Genomic DNA, 26,352 nt, shown 5'->3' with positions numbered 1-26,352 from the left:
TTTTCCTTCCACACAATCCTTTAGTCATAGTACTAGCTACAAGGACAGTGATGACAGTATTGCAAAAATGTGAAAGTTTTTCTATTGTTGCTCATACCACACATAATGTTAACTGTATGATATTCTACCACATTAAAACAACTTTCATATACCATGCATAACACTGTGCAAAAAGTGGGATATAATATGGTATTTCCAGTGGCTTATTGAATACAAATAAGCCTTAATATAAATCCTGTATTATACTCATTTTATACTTTAGTATAATCCATACTATACTATCGCATATATGGTTTCAGTTTATTTACCACATTACCTCAAATAGCTTATATCTAATATAATGCCCACACTATACCATTTCATATATGGTTTCAGTATATTTAACACATTAACATGAGATTGTTAGTATAATACAGGTTATACCAAGCTTTTTTGTATTCAATAAGCCACTGGAAATACCATCTTATATCCCTCTTTTTTCACAGTGTAAAGTAATTATTATGTGCTGCTTTCTCTTAATCCAAGCCAGTGATGTCACCATCTGAAGCCACCTCATCCCCTCCCATGTAGTTCCCACACACAAATTTTCCTGTTTCCATAGACAAATTCTTTGATCCCATCCACCAGAAATCTGTTTGAAGGAGTGACAATTTGTGCAACATTGACATGTTGTACCATTACATCACCTACTGTATCATGTCATTATTAGTGGATGAGATATGTTCCTACAACATTTAGACTTACCAGGAAAATTCCCTTTTAACTACTGGACTATCTATTTCCTCATTGGTTGGCTACTCAACCATTAACAGTACTTAAACATACATGTATAAAGCCATTGATAATGTATAGATCATAAAGTAGTGACTAAATGTTTTAGGAACACATCTCATTCCTTTAACAGTACCAACTTAAGCATGTATAAAGCCATTAATAATGTATAGATCAAAGAGTAGTGCATGTATGTGACTTCATGCACTGCACAACTGAAGCATAGCCTATCGAGTTATTGTACACAAACACAAGAGTAAAATTCATTCAAAATATCATATTATACCATTATAGTACCAGGTAAGTTGTGAGGTACAGTATATAGCTTGGACCACTGGTCCTCTAGCTAGTCCGGGAGAATATCTATAGTGACCATAAAAACAACCACACACCAATTGTATAAGTGTACATATGAAGCATATGTATGTACTAGTGTATTCATTATTATAGAGCATCATAATTATTATAAATTCTAGCAATAGACAATAGCATGTTAGAAGTGAGAATTGTTTACTATTAACAATTGTAATGTTATACTGTCTAATTATATTTTGAGTGTACATGTGACTGGATTTGTAGCTTTCCACATGTACTACATGCCAGCAGCCAAAATTAATGTTACGTAAATCCTTGTGCTGCATGATTACTGGGTAAAATTCTCTTTATATCAACCTGTAGCCAAATACTGTAGCTTTACTCATGGACAATTACGTGCCAAGATAAAACATTAGAGTTGTAACAGTGCTCGGGAGTGTGTGAAAAGGGCACCTTTTCACAAATTCAGTCACATACATGGATAGACCATGTACACATATGAGTGAATCCAGGTAGTAGATATTTTTGATACTTACCTGAAGTGATACAATGTGAAATACTTGAGAAAATGATTTTAGCAAATGATATTTTGTTATTTAAAGAAGTGAATTATGGGGTATATATAATGTGACCTGTATTGCTAGAAGTGAATTATAGTACAGTATATATAATGTGACCTGTACTGCTAGAAGTGAATTATTGTATATATAATGTGACCTGTACTGCTAGCTGGTGCCAAAAAAAAGTATAAAGGATGTATAGTACTGTGTTGTGATGTTACATACAGTAGTGAACTATTATTACAAAATTATTTAACGGATTAGGAAAGTTTTGATCAACAACAAAAGTGTGTCTCTAAGGATATACAAGTGCACAAGATCTTAAGAAAGTTTAGCTACACTTGCAGAACTGTACTGCACCCAAACAAGAAATTCCTGCATACATTAACATAGGTCCTCTGTCTCCCTATCACAGACAGTGTAGTAGTACCTGGTGGACATCTGTATTGGCTCTTGTGTGTTGTATACATAGTAACCTTTAAAGCAACATTCACCAGATAGTTTGTCCTTTGTTCAGAGTTCAGATTCTCAGAGGTGATCACATCCTTCTAGCACTGCAATCATCATAGTGAGTATTGTATAGTGTAAGGAAAGTTCTGGATTAGTGCAGTGCAATCACTTCATTATCTAAGGAGTAGTAATTTGTGGTTATACATGTAAGTAGCTAGATCAAATCGAATAAGCAATGACTCCATAAGAAGCTAATTTATGTGTTCAAGATGTCCTTATTACAGTATGAGGTGAACACTGTAAATAGTACATTGTAGCTACAAGAGTGTATAACCTCTGGCTTTGCTGATAAGATAACAACAATTATGATTAAGTTCAAGATGGACATATATTATAAGACCTACCATTCATATTGCCACCAAACACAGGAATTAATTAAATATCTGAAAGCTCTTATTGACTTCTAACTTTACTGTGATTTGATACAAGCGTTGTTATACACATTACTCACTGGGTCATTCACAAAATATGGTCTGTATAATACATACAATAGTACTGGAAATCCTTGCATTTACGTATGGCACACCGCAGACTATAATATAATACCCTGTACTGTTATTACTCCAGCGTATATGTACACATTATACATATACTATAGCTAAGCACATTTTCTTGCATTACCTTCAAGCCAATAAGTTTTAAGTAACGATCATGTGCAATAAACATTGAAAGCAAAAAAACCTCCTCATGCTAAACTATCAAAACTACAACAGCACACTTCAGTGGTTTGAATGAAGCCTTTATGATATAATAACCGTTAAGACTTACGTATCTGTTGTAGGAAGTACACATGGTATTGGAAAGGAAGTGAGTGAATTGAAATTGACATTTTTTATCGTACAGCAGCTACAGCAATCACATGAAAACATCCTCACTAGAAAATAGTACCACTAAAATGACATACATACCAGAGACAAAAAAAACCTTGATTGATCATCCGGTGTTAATGTAGTTCAAGGAACTGATATACGCACCTGATACTACTATATTTGGTGATTTTGACTCTTTTTAGAGGAAGTGAATACTAAAGATTATTAAGCTGAAACATGTCCTACTTTGTAAATTGATGTTCATTGTCTACTGTAACTGCCAAAGTTTAGTAACTGATACTCAGGATGTGAAACTTCAGGTCACACACACACATACACAACACACACACACATACACAACACACACACATACACAACACACGTACTATTATTATTATTAACACTTTACAGTGACCAGCACTGAAGGTCTGACAGCAACATGTGCTGTAGCCTTGGGATTACCTAACCTATTTTCAAGGACTTAGACATAATGACTTGACTTAATGACTGATTTAATGACTGATAAGGTGTAACAGAAAAGGGGCCAAAGTAAGGAAAAAATCCCTCCAACCCCAGGATTCGAACTGCAGGTCACATACACAACACACACATGCACAAAGCAAAGCCTTCAGCTGCTGTGCTAGCACGGTCACGCCTACCCAGTGTACTAGCACTGGGACACCTGTGTGCTACTCAGGTGCTATGAGTCAGCACAGCGAAATCTTCCTGGGGAAGACCTAGTAACACACAGGAGGCTGTGCCATATTCCTCACAGGTGAAGGTGTGGGCACCCAAGGCCCCACCAGGACCTTCACCCACTATGTGAGACATGGGCAGTTGGGATTTGAGGTACCCATTGATGTTACAACTATGTGGGCTTCTGCACATACACATGCGTACACAAATTGAAGTACTGACCAAGTACGTTACTTGTTTCTGGGATGTAGACAAGATGTTACAATATTTTATTGTAGCTGTAATAAAAAGCAATGCGATTATAAAGCATAACGTAGCTAAATGTGGGACAAAGCTATACAACAATTACACACAGTATTCATACATTCCACAACAAGAAGTGGCTAAGTTACCTACATGGCAAACATAACCGTGAATATTCAATAGTGGTCCCATTACAACAGCTATCATGTTGAAACTTGGTTATTGAGAGCAAATAAATTACAAGACAGGTGGTTTACTTTATAAATTATAAATGCCTAAGACAAAAAACAGTACATTGCTATAAAGATTATGCTGCTGATAAAATTAATTGGCTTAGACATCATCATAATACACCTTTACTGTAACTTGGTAACTGTATTGTAGGACATCAGTGTTTAATTAAACCTCTTCATGGCCAATTAGATTCCATCTGTTGTCTACTGATATATGTACCATCTGTGTACCCATCTCTTCCTCAAGTATGCATACACTTCAGGAAGAGATGGGTACACAGACGGTATACAGACAACAGATGGAATCTAATTGACCATTAAGAGATTTCATTAAACACTGATGTCCTACAGTTACCAAGTTACAATACGGGTGTGTGTGATCAAGTCTGAGTCAATTAATTCAATGATTTCATCATTTTTTGATATTATGGCTTTAGTGTAACTATAACTGACTACAGTGGAACCGCCTCGATACCTGAGTACCAGTTGACTAATGTGTCATGGACAAGTGACAAGGGGTATACACTTCAGAGGGTGCCTCTTTTGAGGAGTTTCCATCTGGCATCACTTTTGCATGTTGAACAACATGGAACCTTACACCACTTGTGTTTCTGCTGCCAGTGGTGGCATTTACACTAACAGACAACTGGCCTCCTTTTTGTCAACAGACTACATCAGTCTTATAACCAGATGATTTGTTGGCTTCACTGCCACTTGAGTTTCTTAATGATTATGTGTTTAAGAGATGCAAGATCTTCTTGCGGTAGACCACAGCCTGCTGCCAGTGAAGTTTCTTTGGCACTAAGTGAAGCTAAATTATGTAGTGAATTTTTTTTGTGTGTATTTATATTTTGCGTTTTTTATTGTGTGCATTGCTTCATCATCTTTTCAGATTGCTTCTCAAAAACTTAAGACATTAATGAACTAGAAAAGTACACTAGAAAATAGGGCTGGGCGGTTTCTCGGTATTATAGTAATACCGCGGTATTGCAATGAAACGATATCTGTATCGCGTAGATTTCGGTGAAACGATAATATCACGATATCGATATTATTACGATTTTTAGTGTTTGTGACAGCTTATTAAGCCCTTAAGGTTGTTATAATGCACTACAAGGACCTAGTACTAGCTAGTCAATTTTTTTTACAAAGATCGAGATACTCTAATAGAACAGTCAGCTAGGATCGAGATACCCTAATAAAGCAGTCAGCTACTCTAATATAGCAGTCATCTTTAATAACCGCGATAAATAGTAATATCGTGATATATTTCTGCACGATATATCATGAAGCAAAACTCCAATACCGCCCAGCCCTACTAGAAAAGCTGCGATATAAATATTTTAGTGTTTTTTAACAATTCTTTTAAAACATGGCATTGTTGCTAGTCACCTGAAAAGTATGATATTTAAGCATTGCCATCAGTTGACCATATCATAACACATTAAGTCAAATGATCCAGTAGCAAGCCATGTAGCTAGCTGGTTATTCCAACTTCATGAGCATTGTTCAACCTGTAAGGATATATACATATATAGCATCAGCATGGAATTTCCTTGTTAACAGGATTGTGCATATGTATACACCAGAGCATACTTATATCCTGCCTGATAAATTGCATTTGAATAATTTTCTGACTCTATTAAGCAGGTGGTCCTAATAGACAGGTTATTTAGTATACAAATTTTTGGCCCCAGTACTTTTTAGCTTTATATATCTCAAGAGAAGAGTTTACCGTAAGCACGTAGCAACCAAAATGGATCGTGCGTATTAATATGCATAATGACTCAGTGTGTACAATTAAGTTTGTACGTGTAAATAGATTCAATGTGTACTAATTATCTATAAAAATGTGTGACTGTCTCTGGGAAACTGTTTTTGGCACCTATTATTTGCAAGTATTGAGAGATTCCAGTTTTAGGTATTTAGAATGCTGTAGCTCATCAATCATTAGGGCTACACATGCACCAATTTTAAGTACACCAACTCCTTACCTTTCGGCACTGTACAAGCTCACCATTTTAAATAGTTATTTTTACATGTGTATTAGGTACATTCCAATAAGGATGTTGGGCAGGGATGGTGAAGAGGGCAAAGGATTGTTTTCAAAATCACAGAGAAATACACATACGGATAAATAAAGCTGGGTTATGTATGCATGCATGAACTATCAAGGGCTCAAAACTGGATACAATGAGAGAAAATTTACAACAGCACAAGTCTTTCAGTATTCTAAAGCACCAATCTGTACAGCCACACACAGCCATTCCCAAGTCCCATCCTGGCCTCCAACCACTCATGCAGCTCCCCAAATCACTTAACTCTGGCTTATTCAGACAGTGAAATTTAATACTATCGTACATGTATATTAACATAGCTTTGTGTTTGTGGTGAAAAATCAAACCTGCTGTCATGAGTCATAACACTGGTTTTCTCAGACAGTAAGTTAAAAGTACAACTTGTGGTTGTTATGGGAAGTAGCTATATATGTAGCACGTAGCTACTGTAATTGCCACCATAACAACACTTACCCAACACTGCTGAACTAAAAGCATTTTGATTTCCTTGTAACTGTGCATGTGTTATGCATGCATGTATGTATGTATGTAACAAACATAACGTTGTTGTTCCCATGGAGGCAACAAAAGTTACATCATCACACTTGATTTACTCAGAAATGTAAAACCTTAGTAACTTACGTATTAGGATTTCCTTCAGATCCAAACTCTATCATGTCTGGTTGCATATGATTGCGAAACAATAACTAAAAACCAAACTATTTATCTGCTAAAGTGTAATGTTATAATTATACAAATATGTACATAGCAATGTTACAATTACTATGCTGCATGTATACTCAGCCATAGTGAATAATCTTTCTATTTTAAAATGATGATGAGGTGGGTATTAGTTGTAAAACACATACATTGCATGTTTGGATGTACACTTGGCACTAAAAATTAAATTACTTGGCCACACATGACAAGCATAATAACTTCTTAAATTAACTATTCAGGTACTGATTAATTTATTACCGCCTATTAAAAAAGTCTGATAAAGTATCATTTCATCACATTGTCTTTATGTATCAAGACACACGGTAGTGTGTCGTGCGGCCAAAGAAGCCGGCGCGCCACACCGTGAGTATATTGACAGGAAGAACGAAAACGTAATTTTCACACCTTTGTATCTCGGTGATCACTTATCTGATTGGAACCAAATTTGCTACACGGTTGCCCGTCAGCCAAGGGAGTCTACATTCCAAATTTGAAGGAAATCGCTCAAGCCATTTCCGAGATACGAGCTGCCAAAGTTTCGTTTTTTTTTCTTCGTTTTTTTTTTCTTCTTCTTCTTCGTCTTTTCGCACACTTGCAAAAATTGCTATAACAAGCAAACGCGTACTCCGATCGCCTTGAAATTTGACACACAGAAAGGGAGTCCAAAGGCGAATCCTAGCATCAAATTTGGTACAAATCCGATGAATGGTTCAGGAGTTATGACCGATTATTCGCGTAAAACAAGATCGATTTGTTGTCACGCCTACAGGGTAAACCGCTTCATGGAATGAGTTGAAAATTGCTATGTAGATGGAGTAACCATCGTAGGAGTGCCTTTTGGTGGTTTGAAAGGAATCGAGATAAAGACCACGGAGATATGACACAAAACCCAACCTGTGTCACAATTACGCGATCGATTTTTATGAATAAAACAGTATTAGTTTTCACGCCTACTAGGCAAACCGCTTAGAGCAATAAGCTGAAAATCGGTGTATAGCTGGAATAATCTTCATAGAAAGTCCTTGCAGTACAGAAGAATCGGATTACAAACCACTGAGTTATGATTCGAAAGCCAACTCCGTGTAGCAAATGCGAGATCGAGATACTCTAATAGAACAGTCACCCTAATAGAGCATTCGGCTAATTTATTTACTCCATTATAGAATTTTATTACATCACAAGTTATTGTGTAGGGAGTTTAGCTGCAAACAGTTAATCTTATAGACAGTTCAGCAAGAAGACAGTCACCATGTGGAGAGTTAAGCAAATACACCACTATAGAGATTCAGAACGTCACACTGAAGAAAGTTCAGCTATAAACAAGTCATGCACTGTGTAGAGAATTCAGCTACAATTAAGTCACTCTCTAGAGAATTCAGTTACACAGAATTCAGCTACACACAAGTCACTGTGGAGAGAGTTCAGCTACAAACAAATTACCCTTTAGAGTAATCAGCTACAAACAAAACACTTTGCAGGGTGTTCAACTGCAACAAATCAATTACCTTTAGAGCGATCAGCAATGAACAAATCAACACAAATCTACCTGTAGAGAGATCAGCTAGAAACAAATCACCCTGAAGAGAGTTCAGCTACAAAAAATCACCCTGTAGAGACATCAGCTAGAAACTAGACACAACGTAAGGAGTTCAGCTACAAGCAATCGCCCTGTAGAGAGTTCAGCTAAAACAAATCAACCTGCAGAGAGATCAGCTACAAACAAATCACCTTATAGAGAGTTCAGCTACAAACAGATTACCTGTAGAGAGATCAGCTACAAACAAATCAACCTGCAGAGAGATCAGCTATATACACACAAATCAACTTGTAGAGAGATCAGCTACAAACAAATCACCTTGTAGAGAGATCAGCTAGAAACTACACACAATGTAAGGAGTTCAGCTACAAACAAATCACCCTGTAGAGAGATCAGCTACAAACTAGACACAAAGTAAGGAGTTCAGCTACAGGCAAATTACCCTGTAGAGAGTTCATCTACAAACAAATCAACCTGTAGAGCAATCAGCTAGAAACAAATCACCCTGAAGAGAGGTCAGCTACAAAAAATCACCCTGTAGAGAGATCAGCTAGAAACAAATCACCCTGAAGAGAGGTCAGCTACAAAAAAATCACCCTGTAGAGAGATCAGCTACAAACAAATTGCCCTGTAGAGAGATCGGCTACAAACAAATCAACCTGCAGAGAGATCAGCTACACACAAATCAACTTGTAGAGAGTTCAGCTACAAACAAATTACCCTGTAGAGAGATCAGCTACAAACAAATCAGCCTGTAGAGAGTTCAGCTAAAACAAATCAACCTGCAGAGAGATCAACTACAAACAAATCACCTTATAGAGAGTTCAGCTACAAACAAATTACCCTATAGAGAGATCGGCTACAAACAAATCAACCTGCAGAGAGATCAGCTACACACAAATCAACTTGCAGAGAGATCAATTACAAACAAATCACCCTGTAGAGAGATCAGCTAGAAACTACACACAATGTAAGGAGTTCAGCTACACATAAATCACCTTATAGAGAGTTCAGCTACAAACAAATCACTCTGTATAGAGATCAGCTAAAAACTGGACACAATGTAAGGAGTTCAGCTACAAGCAAATCACCCTTTAGTGAGTTCAGCTACAAACAAATCAACCTGCAGCGAGATCACCTACAAAAAAGCACCTTGTACAGAGTTCAGCTACAAACAAATTACCCTGTAGAGAGATCGGCTACAAACAAATCAACCAGTAGAAAGATCAGCTACACACAAATCACCCTGTAGAGAGATCAGCTAGAAACTAGACACAATGTAAGGAGTTCAGCTACAAGTAAATCACCCTGTAGAGAGTTCAGCTAAAACAAATCAAACTGCAGAGAGATCAGCTACAAATAAATCACTTTATAGACAGTTCAGCTACAAACAAATTACCTTGTAGAGAGATCGGCTGCAAATTAATCAACCTGCAGAGAGATCAGCTACACACAAATCAACTTGTAGAGAGATCAGCTACAAACAAATCACCCTGTAGAGAGATCAGCTAGAAACTAGATACAATGCAAGGAGTTCAGCTACAAGCAAAATCACCCTTTAGTGAGTTCAGCTACAAACAAATCAACCTGCAGTGAGATCACCCACAAAAACGCACTTGTACAGAGTTCAGTTACAAACAAATCACCCTGTACAGAGATCAGGTAGAAGAATTCACCTTGTAGAGAGTTCATTTACAAAGAAACCATCATATAGAGAGTTCAGCTACAAAGAAATTACCCCGTAGAGAGTTCAGCTAGAAGAAGTCACCTTGTAAAGAGTTTAGCTACAAAGAAACCATCATGTACAGAGTTCATCTACAAAGAAACCACCTGTACAGAATTCAACTACAAACAAATCACCCTGTATAGAGATCAGCTAGAAGAAGTTACCTTGTAGATAGTTCAGCTACAACAATTCACCCTGTAGAAAGATTAGCTAGAAGAAGTCACCTTGTAGAGTGTTCAGTTACAAAGAAACCATCATGTAGAGAGTTCAGCTGCAAACAAATTACTCTGTAGAGAGTTCAGCTACAAAGAAACCGCCATGTAGAGAGTTCAGCCTCATAAAAACCACCTTGTAGAGAATTCAACTACAACAAATCACCCTGTAGAGAAGAAGTTACCTTGTAGAGAGTTCAGCTACAAAGAAACCACCATGTAGAGAGTTTAGCTGCAAACAATTCACCTGTAGAGGGTTCAGCTGCTAGAAACAAATCACCCCGTAGAGAGATCAACTGGACGAAGTCACCTTGTAGAGAGTTCAGCTACAAAGAAACCACCGTGTAGAGAGTTTAGCTGCAAACAATTCACCTGTAGAGGGTTCAGCTGCTAGAAACAAATCACCCCGTAGAGAGATCAACTGGACGAAGTCACCTTATAGAGAGTTCAGCTACAAAGAAACCATCATGTAGAGAGTTCAGCTGCAAACAAATCACCCTGCAGAGAGTTCAGCTACAAAAAAATTACCCTGTAGAGAGTTCAGCTAGACGAAGTCACCTTATAGAGAGTTCAGCTACAAAGAAACCATCATGTAGAGAGTTCGGCTATAAAGACACCACCATGTAGAGAGTTTAGCTGCAAACAAATCACCTGTTACAGAGAGTTCAGCTACAAAGAAACCATCCTGTATATAGTTCAGCTACATTTCAAGTCATCCAGTAGAGAGATCAGCTGCAAAAAAAATCCTGTGGGGAATAATGAACATGTAATAAATATATGTATATAATTTGTATAATTACTAATAAAATCAAAAATAATTGAAGTACTAAAATTCTTCTTTAAGTTCTTTTCTTCTTCCTGTGGTAAAGAAAAAAACACATGGGTTAAAAAAGCCCCAAAGCCAGCCATAGGCCGGCTTTGCAGTATACAAATACAAAAAGAAGTGATATCTAATCAAAAACAGCCAAGCTGTAAAAAAAGGTGCGGCCCCTATAAAGGCCATGGTGAAAAAAGATGTGAAATCCAAGGTGGCGGCCAAGAAATGGCTGTGATGGTAGGTTAATGGTTACATTTTAATAACGGCAATTCAGGTGAATTTTGTGCCGCTTGGTCTTGGCACCAAATTCACCTGAATTGTTGTTATTAAAATGTAACCATTAACCTACCATCACAGCCATTTCTTGGCCGCCACCTTGGATTTCACATCTTTTTTCACCATGGCCTTTATGGGGGCCGCACCTTTTTTTACAGCTTGGCTGTTTTTGATTAGATAGAAATATCAGTCAAATAAAGAACACTCCTAGCAGGATAATAAGATCAGAAGTAAACAATCCTTAATCCATCCATATAATTCCACATTAAATTTCTTGCTTATAGTATAAAATTAAACTTCCTCGGTACTCAAGCCATGTAGCTATACAATACCATCATGCTGCAGCACAATTTGCTGTCAGACTCTTACTGAAAAGTGCTAATAATAAAAATACAAGCCAGGTAGAAATCTGAGTACTAATTAATGTACATAATTCTCTAGACTATAAAGGTGCAATAAGTAAAATGTGACCGGATCTGCGAAAAGGGGTCTGATAGCCTTTCCAATTGCATGTAACAATAGCTTGACTTGTGAGTATAGTACCATCCTGAAATCTGGTCACTTTACACTCCTAACATAGCACTATTCCTGGATGAGACAATAGGTTAAACACATGATGTTCATCAAACTTGGAAATTTGGAAAGGCTATAAGACCCCTCTTCACAGATCCGGTCACAAATATTGACTGTAAATATTCCATGTTGAATGGTAAACAACGATTAGAGTCATAATTAATGTGTCTGTACCTCAAGTTATTTCTTTTAATTATTCTTTGTCAACTGAACTGAATGTGATTGTGCTGTGTTGGCAGTGATAAAACAAAAATTAGGTGACCAGATTTAGTGTGAATAGAGGTCTGAGACTAACGTCCTACTAGATTTCCTATCTGAAAGTGCTATTTGTCTGGCATTAAATAAATTAGGAAATGACAAGTTGGTAAATGTATTTTCATGTCAGTAAGTGGAATCTGATATGTGTGAAGAAACCCTTATGTTACATCAGAGACTTGTAAGTGTTTTTTGTAAACCTATAGCAACAGATGTGACCAAATTTAGGGAAAACGTCAGTGTACACATATCCATACGTAGATTGTGAAATACACACTGAATTTAAACATTTCTATCCAGTATAGCTCAATTGGGAAGGCAAACACACACCTGGACAACTGTCCAATGGTGTCCACACTACCTCGGTCTTGTGATTCAGCTGGCCAAAGGAATTTCTAGTGGCTGGCACACTTCTCTGGAAATCTTCTTGTGAAAAGCAGTCCAAGTGATTGCTGTGGTGTAAAGTTATTGATGATTTTCACTGAGTCATGTGCACCTTGATGGAATCTGTGGGTATCAACAACAAATTGCCAAGCAGGTCATAGGCTAATATGGAGTCTCCAGGCTAAATAAAGGACTATGATAGTTATCAATATTTAAATGGACACCAGTTGTAGTAGGCAGTCACACAATTAATATTACAATACGTATAGTGGTGTACCTTTCTCATGCTACAACAGTAGCTATAGCTTATCAGAAGGAAATGTTTTACATGTGCTAGACAGTTAACACTATACCAGAGTTACCACCATGACAACTACCATAATGATGTCATTCTAATGGTATGTTAATCTGAACACTTTCAAACATCCATTAAAACCACCTATTATTTATTTTTATTAAGGCTTTAGGACACCTTCCAGCACTGCATCTTCCAACCCAAACCATTAAAAACACTGCCATTCCAAGCCACAAGATAAACGAAACTGTAACACAGCAATGGTGATAATATTGGAACATAGTTCAGTGAAATGTCTCTAGCTACTGAGAGTATAATGACTGTAGGGATGGACAACTAATGTCTAATTACATTGAATTGAAACCCATAAAGCACAATTTCCACATAAAGACAGCAGTCACAATAATGGTGCACTTTATTTTATTGTATGTAGAGGCTGGACTAATGTGAGGCGTCAAGTCTACAATTTCCAAAGCGAGATAATGACTTTATTAAATGCCACATGATGAATTTTATTATGATAATGTTATTTCAAATAGATATAAACACCAATAGCCTATAGACACAACATCACACACAATAAATTTAAGTGTGTCAACATTGTAAAGATAACAGACTCGATACTGGTCTAGGATTATTAGGCTGTATCATCTCTAAGGTAGACAATGACATTGCTACGTATAATGTGATCTTGCACACATCACACTGAAATCAACATTTCACTATGAATAATAGCCATGCCAAAATGTACGTGTACTACACACAGTCATGCTCAGGCTGCTTTTCACAAGTATAGATGTATGCCAGCCACTGGGAATGCTCTAGCACATTTAGAATTCCACTGGCCGGCTGGAACACGAGGCTATATGGAAACCCTTGTCCAGATGTTATCCACATGTATTTTGCTCACTTTGAGTAGCACTGGTGGTCATGACTCAGAAAGTTGGAGACTCCACAGTTATATCAGTAGCCAGCTTGCTATGGACTTAAAGTGAGTTAAACATATAATTAGCTGTATTCATGGTAAAATTTCAAACTCATAGTGTTTGGTGCACTACATTGAAATGTATACCTTACAATCAATAATTCATGTACATACATTGACGGTTTCCAAAATCAGGCGATGTATCATCTTTGAGCTCATCTAGTAGTAGATTTCAGGGTAACAATTAGCAAAAAAGGAAGTAAGGCAAGCCACCAAACATGCATGGCATTTTGAGTAAGAATCTCTTTGTTGAATGCAGAAAAGCCCAGGCCAGGTAATGACTTGATTTCTAGGTAACTTTCAATCTAGGCAAGTTCCCCCACAGCCTGCATGGGATCAATTTACAAATAGTAAGCGTATTTGTTTGTAACTTTCCACAATGGAACACAAGCAATGATAATTGCAAAATTAATGTTGTGAGCACAAAATTGAGAAGCTATATTATATCTAATCAAAAACAGCCAAGCTGTCAAGGCACAAAATTCATCTGAATTGTCGTTATTAAAATTTTTACCATTAACCTACCATCACAGCCATTTCTTGGCCGCCACCTTGGATTTCACATCTTTTTTCACCATGGCCTTTTTGGGGGCCGCACCTTTTTTTACAGCTTGGCTGTTTTTGATTAGATATCACTTCTTTTTGTATTTGTATACTGCAAAGCCGGCCAATGGCTGGCTTTGGGGTTTTTTTAACCCATGTGTTTTTTCTTTACCACAGGAAGAAGAAAAGAACTTAAAGAAGATTTTTAATACTTCAATTATTTTTGATTTTATTAGTAATTATACAAATTATATACATAGATTTATTACATGCCCATTATTCCCCACAGGATATTATTTTGCAGCTGATCTCTCTACTGGGTGACTTGAAATGTAGCTGAACTATCTATAAGGTGACCTCTTCTAGCTGATCTCTCTACAGGGTGATTTGTTTCTAGATGAACTCTCTACAGGTGATTTGTTTGCAGCTAAACTCTCTACATGGTGGTTTCTTTGTAGCTGAACTCTCTACACGATGGTTTCTTTGTAGCTGAACTCTCTACAAGGTGACTTCTTCTAGCTGAACTCTCTACAGGGTGATCTTTTTGTAGCTGAACTCTCTACAGGGTGATTTGTTTGCAGCTGAACTCTCTACATGATGGTTTCTTTGTAACTGAACACTCTACAAGGTGACTTCTTCTAGCTGATCTTTCTACAGGGTGCTTTCTTTGTAGCTGAACTCTCTATATGATGGTTTCTTTGTAGCTGAACTCTCTACAAGGTGACTTCTTCTAACTGAACTCTCTACATTGTGATCTTTTTGTAGCTGAACTCTCTACAGGGTGATTTGTTTGCAGCTGAACTCTTTACATGATGGTTTCTTTGTAGCTGAACTCTCTACAAGGTGACTTCTTCTAGCTGAACTCTCTACAGGGTGATTTCTTTGTAGCTGAACTCTATATGATGGTTTCTTTGTAGCCTGAACTCTCTACAAGGTGACTTCTTCTAGCTGATCCCTCTACAGGGGGATTTGTTTGTAGCTGAACTCTCAACAAGTGATTTATTTGCAGCTGACCTCTTTATGTGGTGGTTTCTTTGTAGCTGAACTCACTATAAGATGACCTCTTCTAGCTGATCTCTCTCCAGGGTGATGTGTTTCTAGCTGAACTCTCTACTGGTGATTTGTTGCAGTTAAACTCTCTACGTAGTGGTTTCTTTGTAGCTGAACTCTTTACAAGGTGACTTCTTCTAGCTGAACTCTCTACAAGGTGATTTCTTTGTAGCTGAACTCTCTACATGATGGTTTCTTTGTAGCTGAACTCTCTACAAGGTGACCTCTTCTAGCTGATCCTTCTACAGGGCGATTTGTTTGTAGTTGAATTCTCTACATGGTGATTTGTTTGAGGCTGAACTCTCTACATGGCAGTTTCTTTGTAGCTGATCTCTCTACAGGGTGATTTGTTTCTAGCTGAACTCTCAACAGGTTATTTGTTTGCAGCTAAACTCTCTACATGGTGATTTCGTTGTAGCTGAACTCTCTACACGATGGTTTCTTTGTAGCTGAACTCTCTACAAGGTGACTTCTTCTAGCTGAACTCTCTACAGAGTAATTTGTTTGCAGCTTAACTCTCAGAGTCTACATGATGGTTTCTTTGTAGCTGAACTCTCTACAAGGTGACTTCTTCTAGCTGATCTCTCTACAGGGTGATTTGTTTGCAGCTGAACTCTTTACATGATGGTTTCTTTGTAGCCGAACTCTCTACAAGGTGACCTCTTCTAGCTGATCTCTCTACAGGGTGATTTGTTTCTAGCTGAACTCTCTACAGGTTATTTGTTTGCAGCTAAACTCTCTACAAGGTGACTTCTTCTAGCTGAACTCTCTACAGGGTGATCTTTTTGTAGCTGAACTCTCTACAGTGTGATTTTTTGCAGCTGAACTCTCTACATGATGGTTTCTTTGTAGCTGAACTCTCTACAAGGTGACCTCTTCTAGCTGATCTCTCTACAGGGTGATTTGTTTCTAGCTGTGTGAACTCTCTACAGGCGATATGTTTGCAGCTGAACTGTCTACATGGTGGTTTCTTTGTACCTGAACTCTCTACAAGGTGACTTGTTTCTAGCTGATCCCTCTACAAGGTGACTTCCTCGAGCTGATCTCTCTACAGGTTGATTTGTTTGTAGCTGAACTCTCTACAGGGTGATTTGTTTACAGCTGAACTCTCTACAGGGTGATTTGTTTGTAGCTGAACCCTCTACAGGATGGTTTCTTTTGTTACTGAACTTTCTACAAGGCAACTTTTTCTAGCTGATCTCTCTACAAGGTGACTTCCTCTAGCTGATCTCTCTATAGGGTAACTTGTATCTAGCTGAACTATCTACAGGATGATCTGTTCATAGTTGAACTCTCTACAGGTTAATTTGTTTGTAGCTGAAACCTCTTGTTTCAAACTGATCTCACTGTAGCATAACTTCTTTGTAGCTTAACTCTCTACAGAGTAATTTTTTTTTGTAGCTGAACTGTATATAGGGTGATTTGCTTGTACCTGAACTTTCTACAGGGTGATTTGTTTATAGCTGAATGCTCTGCAGGGTGATTTGTTTGTAGTTGATCTCTCTACAGGGTTTCTTTGCAGCTGAGTTCTCTACAGGGTGACTTCTTCTAGCTGAACTCTCTCTTGTTTCTAGCTGATCTCTCTACAGAGTAACTTGTTTGTATAGCTGAACTCTTTACAGAGTAGTATTTTGGTTGCTGAACTCTCTACACTGTGACTTGTTTGTAGCAAAATTCTTTACAGAGTGACTTGGTGGTAGCTGAATTCTCTACAGAGTGACTTATTTGTAGCTGAATTCTCTACAGAGCGACTTACTTGTAGCTGAACGCTGTATAAACTATAAAGTGACTTGTCTGTAGCTGAACTCTCTTCAGGGTTACTTGTTTGCAGGTGATCTCTATAGGGTAACTTGTTTGTATAGATGAACTCTTTACAGGATAGTTTATTTGTAGCTGAACTCTCTCCACAGTGACTTGTTTGTAGCTGAATTCTCTAGAGAGTGTAGCCGAACTCTCTACAGGGTGCATGACTTGTTTATAGCTGAACCCTCTTCAATGTGACTTGCAATGTTATGAATCACTACAGCAATATATTTGTAGCTGAACTCTCTATAGGGTGACTTGCTTCTTGCTGAACTGTCTATAAGATTAACTGTTTGCAGCTGAACTCCCTACAGAATATGGTAATAGAATTCTATAATGGAGTAAATAAATTAGCTGAATGCTCTATTAGGGTGACTGTTCTATTAGAGTATCTCGATCTCGCATTTGCTACACGGAGTTGGCTTTCGAATCATAACTCAGTGGTTTGTAATCCAATTCTTCTATACTACTGCAAGGACTTTCAATGAAGATTATTCCAGCTATACACCGATTTTCAGCTCATTGCTCTAAGCGGTTTGCCTAGTAGGCGTGAAAACTAATACTTTTTTTATTCCTAAAAATCGATCGCGTAATTGTGACACAGGTTGGGTTTTGTGTCATATCTCCGTGGTATTTATCTCGATTCCTTTCAAACCACCAAAAGGCATTCCTACGATGGTTACTCCATCTACATAGCAATTTTCAACTCATTCCATGAAGCGGTTTACCTGTAGGCGTGACAACAAATCGATCTTGTTTTACGCGAATAATCGGTCATAACTCCTGAATCATTCACTGGATTTGCACCAAATTTGATGCTAGGATTCGCCTTTGTACTCCCTTTCTGTGTGCCAACTTTCAAGGCGATCGGAGTACGCGTTTACGTTTTATAGCAATTTTTGCATGTGTGCGAAAAGACGAAGAAAAAAAAACGAAACTTTGGCCACTCGTATCTCGGAAATGGCTTGAGTGATTTCCTTCAAATTTGGAATGTAGACTCCCCTAGCTGGTGGGCAACTCTGCAGCAAATTTGGTCCAATCGGATGAGGTATCACCGAGATACAAATGTGTGAAAATGACGTTTTCTTTCTTCCTGTCAATATGCTCACGGTGTGGCGCGCCGGCTTCTTGGGCCGCACGACACACTATCGTGTGTCTTGATATATAGTTAACTAAAAACACAAAGAATAACCTGTTGACTTGCATGTTGTACACCATATATGACCAACTGTACCATATACATATATTGAATGTTATCATATCATCTCAATAGAACAAGAATTTAGGTGAACTATTGTTAACTTGTTTAACAAATTTTGATTTGCTTTTGACTATTATCATATATATCACTATATACTTTCATCTTGTCTGGTATCACCTGGTCATGTAAGGTGTTGGTCAAGATGAAAGATACCTATAACAACTATAATATGTATCAGCAGTGGTGGATCTAGTATTTTTAAAAAGGGGGTTTCTGAAAGTTGGTATAATTAAATAAGGCATTTGATGACATTTCTCAAGAAAATTTTGAGATTTTAGAAGCTCTGAGATCGGATTTTAAGCTAGCAATTGCAATAAATCCAATGCTTAAACTATAGCTAACTATAGGGCAAAGATGGTGACTACAAGCTGTAGCTTTGATTGCTCTATTAGAGTAGTTACTTGACTACTCTGTTTGTTTGATAAGCTACAAAAGTTATTATTTGTATATCTTGTATGACAGACGAATGAGACAATAGCTAGATGGTTACAGGTGTGTTAAAGTAGCAAAATTGCTGAGTGAGATCAAATAGTCCAAAACTAAATATCCCACAACTTTCTTATCAGTTCCAGCTACACAAACAACAAGTTCTACTATACATATGGCATTAAGGAAACACATATTATTTATAAAACCTCAAGAAACAATAAACCATAACAGCTTCACTTTGACATCAAGTTTATCAGACTACAAGAACCTTACATGTGACTACATGTGATTGTTAAGATTGCGACCAGTTTTACAACTTGATGTACTAACTAGAAACAACCAGGTCACATATTATCATGAAAATAGCCGTTTGGCAGCCTTATAGCCTAGCTGTCATGTGAAGTTGTATTAGTCCGTGAGCCAATGGGGTCAGTCGGTACCATTCGAGGTGGCCAATTCTATCATGCATTTCCTGAAATATGCATGTCCATAGATTGTATATTGGCATGATAGCAATGCTGAATCAGTAGCTTTCCTACTGTACGGACCCTGTTTATGTTACCATGGTGCAACATGGTGTCAACTCCTAGACAATTTTAAATTTCACATTTTTGATTACAACTACAGATCTACATCACATATCTTAATTCTGTTTTTTGCGAATGATTACCCTCAAGAATTGCCACTTATTTGTATACTCGTTACCATGGAAACCACCACAATTATGTTGCTATTTGTATATTTATAGTTTTTAGATTAGTATTTAGCCCGCGAGCCACATCAGTACCATTCAAGGTGGCCAATTTTGTCATGTATTTCCTGAAAGGTACATGTCTATAGATTGTATGTTGGCATGATAGCAATACTGAATCAGTAGCTTTCTCACTGTATGGTCTCTAGTTTATGACGCAACAAGATATATCTCCAAGACAATTTTAAATTTCACGTTTTTTAATATAGCTTTTGATCTACACCATATATTTTAATTCTGTTTTTTGCACATGATTACTCTCAAGGGTCATCACATATTTGTACACTTGTTACCACGGTAATAACCACAATTATGTCACTATCAATGGTTTTTAGGTCTATTGTATCTAGTTTATATACTTCTTAATTTTTTAATATATTGCAGTTAATGAAAATCTTCATGATGGTTAAAAATTTGTAGCACCTGAAAGAAAGCTATGTTGTGGTTGTTGCACAATTTAGAAAAGTGTATCTACCTAGTTTTACATGCATGCATGTGCTGTACTTAAACCTATAATATATATGTACAAAGAAAGGTATACTATGCAGACTTTACTTCATTGCATGTGTATAATACAGTAGCTCAGATTGTGGTGGCAATAAATTTACTATTTATAAAATAATTATGTTGTTACACTCAGACCGTTAGTCCGTAAGCTGACCATCCAAGTTTAACCGATTGATACCATTCAAGGAAACCAATTCCACTTTGCATTTTTTAAGAAGGTGTGTACATAGATTATTATTGGCATGCTGATTCAGTAGCTAGTACTAGCTACATATTTTGAATCTTTAAAATTACTAGTTTAATAGTAACTTGCTAATGCAATAAGCTATGAATTTCAAATTTGCACCATTAGAAAGCCCTTGAAAATCTGATTCCAGCTGCCAAAAGTGCTTTGTTCTGTAACCAAACAAGGCTTGGAGTCATCAAGATTTAAAATTCTTCCATGCATTTCATTGGACATCTTGGTTATGGTTTAACTATAATACTTGTGAATGTTTATTTGTGATGAAACCAAATAAGCCAGATTGTAGATTTCTAATGTCTGGTTACTGTTCAGAGATAGGAAGATTAAGTAAACTGTATATTTTAGTGCAATAGTGTTACAACCATCGTAATTTGTTAATAAAAGTAGTGTTCAGTCATCATAATCATCATCATCACTATCTGTATTATTGATGGCATCTAACTGTCCTCCTTGAGGAACATCTTCTGTAGGTTGATTCTCACAAGATGACAGTCTGCAAAGTTCTGAGCATTTTAGTCCATTGGCAACACAGCTACACTTTGGTGCTGTGCATTAGTGCTGTACACCGGTGACCAATTAACCGGTTATTAACCGGTGTTGTCTAGGTCAGCCAATAACCGGTGAAGAAACCTTTAAACCGGTTATTGCCCACCCACTTGGTAAACCATAAATTACCCCTGCTGATAAGTGTTAACATCATAACATAACCTCAAAGAATGTGATTGTAATAACTGTTACTGCTAGACAAGATGTTGATGGTCACTTTGGTACCACCCTAAACCTTCCAGCAGGCTTGTTGACTCGCATTATGTCTGCCAATATACAAACAAACCAATTAACCGGTTATTGCCAATTATTGGTAGGCAATTAACCGGTGACAAAAATTTTGTAGGTGTACAGCACTACTGTGCATGACTTAGCACAGTTACATGCCAGGAGTGCCAAAACTGACTCTGGAGCTGTACCATTATCCATCCAATCAATTGTAAGAGTGCATTGACCTCTCAAGGTCTCCAGCTTCCAACCATGCCCATTGGGCAGTGGTACTTCTGGCTTTGGTACAAGACATCGTCTCCAAATTGCTGTCTGATAGTTGGCATGGAAAATATGCTTCTTCAAAGTATTACTGCAGGGTGGAAGATGATGAGGTTCAACATTACCCTTTTTTGCTGCAAAGAGCCCATAGCACAGATCATCAACCTTAGTTGCTGATGTTTTTGACAAATATTAGTGGCAAGTGAATGTCTCTAGTATGGCTTGGTACATTCCAAGACCACCAAATGTTTCCTGTAGCTCAGCATCTCCTATCATCGGCTTCAATGCATTCAGCTTACCATGGCCACGTCCAGCTAAAGTGCTGACTGAATCACATCCAGTAAAACTATGGACTCCTATAATGGCTTTGCAATCAGTGGCTTTGCTCTGCTGTACTACAAGCTGTTTTGATTGAATGTTCTTGTATTCTAAACTTCCAGATGCTGATTGCCGCTAATATTGTTCAGTATTTTTTGGAGTTTTCATTATAAACATCAAAGACAATGTCAAGCCTATTACTGTTTGAAGCTTCATGAACAGCTTTCAGAAAAATCAAAGATGCAATTTCACCAAATATTTTCTTTTCTCCTTTTACCATATGAACAATTGCCATTCCATCAACTATGCAAGCAGATGACAAGGAGATGAATTCAGATGCTGGAACATTCTTTTGGATAGTGTGGGCTAACTGGACTTTGCTGTTTTACTAGATAAACTATCAGCTGTAGCAAGAGACCATGGCAAGAGACCTAGCGAAAACTTTAAAAATTTTTCATGTCAAGTTGTCTAGTCTGAGCCATTATCAAAATATTCCCAAACAGTCCAGTGGTTGCCCGTAGCATAATGTCCCTGCCATTACATTTCACTCTCTTCATTTTGTAAGTCTCACTAAAAATTTAAAGTTTCATTTTGGGAAGGGTGTCATAAAAACTTTTCAATGGAGGTTTGCTTCAAGTCGCTGCAATATAAATTGTTTATAAGCATCTTCACCACGTCTATGTGTTTGCATAAGATTTGCAGTGATTTCATCTGGTACAACTGTAATATTTACAATGTTGAGTAGTTCACTAGAGTCTTTGAAGGGATTTACCAAGTCACCAATCACATCAATAACTTTGCTAACTGTGCCTTTCATCTTTGATAATTCAAGGGCTGTGCATATCTGTATGCTGTAAATCAGATTTGTTTACTTGAACCATCTCATGCAACATCCCAATGTTAGCACTTCTGTACTCAGAAGTTAAATAGTAACATCTGACAGCACCAGGATTGAAACTGAAGCTACACGTTCCTCCTGGAGTTTTTGTATCTTTATTGATTGTTTCTTCTGTTGTCTGATCAACTGGAAATGCGACCAACATAATGTATTTGACTCCCCTATCTGAACAGTAAACCAACCCTATTTGAAACCTTCATAAATATCAGGATGTATTTCGTAAAGGCAAGACATCTCAGCATAATAAACACTAAGGTAGCATGCATAATTGATTTTGTCCTATGCAAAGACCAAAGCAGCATATAGTGGATACATACAACATGAAGATCCCAATTACCTTCTCTTGAAGCCCGTAAGAGACCTAGCAAAAAAGTGACCATATCAATGTAGCTCATCCAAAATGCAGACAAATCACCATTGTTGTTGTTCTGAAGAAAATCTAAGAATAATTCAAAGTAATGAGCATACGATCAAGCCGTGTACCTGACATAACATCATTGTACATTTTTGGAGAAAGGTCTCCATGTAGTTGTTGGATAACTTTTACTCCCTCATCAATGCATCGTTTGTGTAGCAACTGAAGCTGTTCCATCCAAACAGGAAATTCCTTGAATGCCATGCGAAGGAAAGCTTCACACGTGCATTTATGAGTTCTTACAGCTCTGTTGTATTGCCTGACTCCAATATACTCAAAATTTTTCCCAAAATGTTTTCACGAATTTCTCTAATTTTTTACCTATTACATTCTTCAGTGTTCCTATTATGCTTGGTTACAATTCTCTTGGAACATTTTAATCCAGGAATGCTCTATTAGAGTATTTCACTTTGTTAGAGAGTATCATGTAAACGTCTTGTTTGTTATGCACCTATCAATGTTAAGCCCCACTACCCCCCTCCCGGGCTTACTAGGGGATTAGTGGGGGATTTTGACCTGATTTGATCTGAAACTCTGCCCCACTAGTGGGGCATTTGACTGCTCGAAATTTTGGGCGTTTGTTTTAACTTGCAAGCTAAATGAATTGACCTGTTTCCTAAAGTGCCTAACAGCCATACTACATGGAGATTTGACCACTAGTCGTTCCCCCATGGGTGGAGAATTTGATTTTTCAAAAAGTCAAATCCCCACCATTTCCCCCACTACGCCCGGGAGGGGGTAGGTGGGGGATAACATTGATAGGTGCATTACTCCAACAAAGAAGAATGGCTTTGCCGATTATTGCTAATAATCAATCTAAGGAGCTATCTCTATTGCAGTTTCCACTGACTGCTTTATTAGGGAGTATCAATCTTTTTTCATGGAATTAAGCTCCATAGTTTGGCACAGCACTCCAGTCTGGCATATTTTACGCAGTTCCCATCTTAAACTCTTATTAGTTGATCAACCTGACTACACGTAACCAGGGACTAAAATTAAATAGCGAATAGCCTACAATCCTATATATATATATATAGCATTATTTTTGTGTGTGAGATACCAGAAACATCAAACATAATGCTATGATAATAGGCAGCAGTTTTTCAACAAATTGGACATCCATGCATGCTAAAAATTGCTTAATATTGATTGTTTTGTACTTTTCAGTGAGTTTTCACTGAAGTATCTTACATTCATACAGACACAGTACATCACAATATACACCCATTTTCTGGTAGTTACACAGTCAGTGAACACTTATCAGTTGTGCTGGGCAATATCATGTTATCATATATCCAGATATTTACATCTGATACCTTCTTCAAATTGCAATATCGTCATATCGTATTTCAGTAATTTTCTGTATTTAGTGTAATTCTACATAATTACGTATTTGCACATATTCTTTGATGAAAGCGTTTGTCAAATTAAAAGTGCTGGTTATGTATTTCTTAGAAAAATGTTTTTGCTATACCACTTGAGTATGGATATTGTGATATTTAGTAATATCGTGATGTTTCAGGTGGTGTTGGTAGGAAATTGTGACATTTCCCAGCTCTACTTATCAGCAGTTATAACATAATTTTATGTTACTGTATTATGTTATGTTATGCTACAATGCTAACAATTTCTGTTCACAGTTTAATCTAAAATTTACTGTCACAGTTTAATCTAAAATTTAATTTAGCACTGAGCTTAGTATATTAAATTTAAGTTTTGTTCTAATACAACATAACAATCTTGTTAATCGTAAGTTGACTGTTCTATTAGAGTATGTTGAATTTATTAAACATTATGCTTGATGTTCGAAGTACCTACTGTGCAGAATTGTTGCACCATTTTTATCAAAATGAAAATGATTCTGGTTTCTGGTACAAACAAATCCCCTTCAAAAGTTCTTTTATTAGCCCAGGGGCGGATTCAGGGGGGTTCAAAGGGTTCCATGGAACCCCCCTTTTGAAAGAGACTTTCTTACTAGAGATACTCTAATAGAGCAGTCAAATCGAGATACTCTAATAGAGCAGTCACAGTAGTCTTTTGAGGAGCAGTGTAGCAAGCTATGTATCCAGCTATAAATAAGGAATTATACTTGGTGAGGGCATCTATGGTGAGGGGCAGTTATTATCAGCAGGTGATGACCTTTTTTTTGTCTTCAACTTACACCTAAGCTGAAGTTGCAATTCCAGAGTGGAACCCCCCTTTTAAAAAATCTGGATCCGCCCCTGTAGCCTTCTGTATACATAGTAATATAATTGACAACGCATACTTTAAGTAAACTGTTTTATTGACTGGTGCCTATTAAAGTATAAATTAAACTTGTGACCGAATTTGACAAAACAAGGCTTGCACACATATCCAGTTGTCTGACTTCAACTAACTGTAACTTGACTCAGTAAGCTATAGCTATTGATCTAAAATTTTCACACAGTTTTTAATGGCATTGTAGAACACCAAGCCAATGGCATTATTGGCATAATTTTAAATTGATCATGAGTTATGGTGCTTAAATGTCATAAAAGTGGATGTGCATGGAAGCCTAGCTTATTTTATCAAATGCAATCACATTATTGTACAGGGAGTATTATTATTTATACATTACTAATGTGTATGCATATAGTGACCACCACCTTGTTTATGCGCAATCCATTATGGACTCAAGATAACTGCAGCTGTTTTCTAGTTTTAGTGTCTTAATTAACTTGCTCAGCTCGTGTGTGTGTGTTAAATTATTTATACACATAGGCCTTTATAAGGCCTTCTGGTATACAGGCTCTGCCTTTACCAAGTACTTTAATCATAATAAAACAATGTCCATTTGGTTCCACTTGGGGTACTTAAGAGATAATAAGTCACTCTCTAGGGCTCCTATGGATACAAATGCATGAAAATAGTAAGAAGAAAATGTCCTGACCACCTGGCAGACTCCTGTAAGCGTTCGAGCGTTAATCAGATGGCTGCAGGTTCAAGGCTGCCCAGGTCCAGACATGGATTTTTTCTTCTTTCTCCTACTTTTCAAACATACTTTGTGAAGTTAATTTAAACATCTTAGGCCTTTATAAGGCCTTCTGGTATACAGGCTCTGCCTTTACCAAGTACTTTAATCATATATAAAACAACTTCGTAG

General features: G+C 37.2%; 1 protein-coding gene across 2 annotated transcripts; it reads right to left on the bottom strand.

Moving 5' to 3' along the window:
* Positions 1-1,834: 1,834 nt before the first annotated feature.
* Positions 1,835-24,965, bottom strand: LOC136237237 (uncharacterized). 2 transcript variants are annotated; one of them, XM_066027573.1, is made up of 5 exons: positions 23,297-24,965; positions 23,151-23,252; positions 14,089-14,133; positions 13,900-13,974; positions 13,402-13,851 (listed from the first exon to the last, which is right to left on the bottom strand). In XM_066027573.1, the coding sequence occupies exons 1-4, from the start codon at positions 23,430-23,432 to the stop codon at positions 13,925-13,927; spliced, it is 333 nt and encodes a 110-aa protein (XP_065883645.1). In that variant the 5' UTR covers positions 23,433-24,965; the 3' UTR covers positions 13,402-13,851; positions 13,900-13,924. The 2 variants fall into 2 exon arrangements, 1 of the variants encoding a protein (XP_065883645.1); XR_010692355.1 differs by lacking the exons at positions 13,402-13,851; positions 23,151-23,252; positions 23,297-24,965 and adding an exon at positions 1,835-2,273 and having other exon boundaries at positions 14,062-14,511.
* Between the last annotated feature and the right edge of the window lie 1,387 nt (positions 24,966-26,352).

Source organism: Dysidea avara, chromosome 1 (genome assembly GCF_963678975.1).
Source record: "Dysidea avara chromosome 1, odDysAvar1.4, whole genome shotgun sequence".
Lineage (NCBI taxonomy): Eukaryota > Metazoa > Porifera > Demospongiae > Dictyoceratida > Dysideidae > Dysidea > Dysidea avara.
The sequence above is the reverse complement of the archived record's forward strand: the minus strand, read 5'-3'. Positions and strand labels throughout refer to the sequence as shown.

What these genes read in the sequence shown, in the direction of transcription:
- LOC136237237 (XM_066027573.1), bottom strand. Translation starts at nt 23,432, where the DNA reads ATGGCATTCAAGGAATTTCCTGTTTGGATGGAACAGCTTCAGTTGCTA. An exon ending in GTACAATGATGTTATGTCAG is followed by an intron (nt 23,253 to 23,296) that starts GTACACGGCTTG and finishes AATTATTCTTAG; the next exon opens with ATTTTCTTCAGAACAACAAC. An exon ending in CTTACGGGCTTCAAGAGAAG is followed by an intron (nt 14,134 to 23,150) that starts GTAATTGGGATC and finishes ATCTACTACTAG; the next exon opens with ATGAGCTCAAAGATGATACA.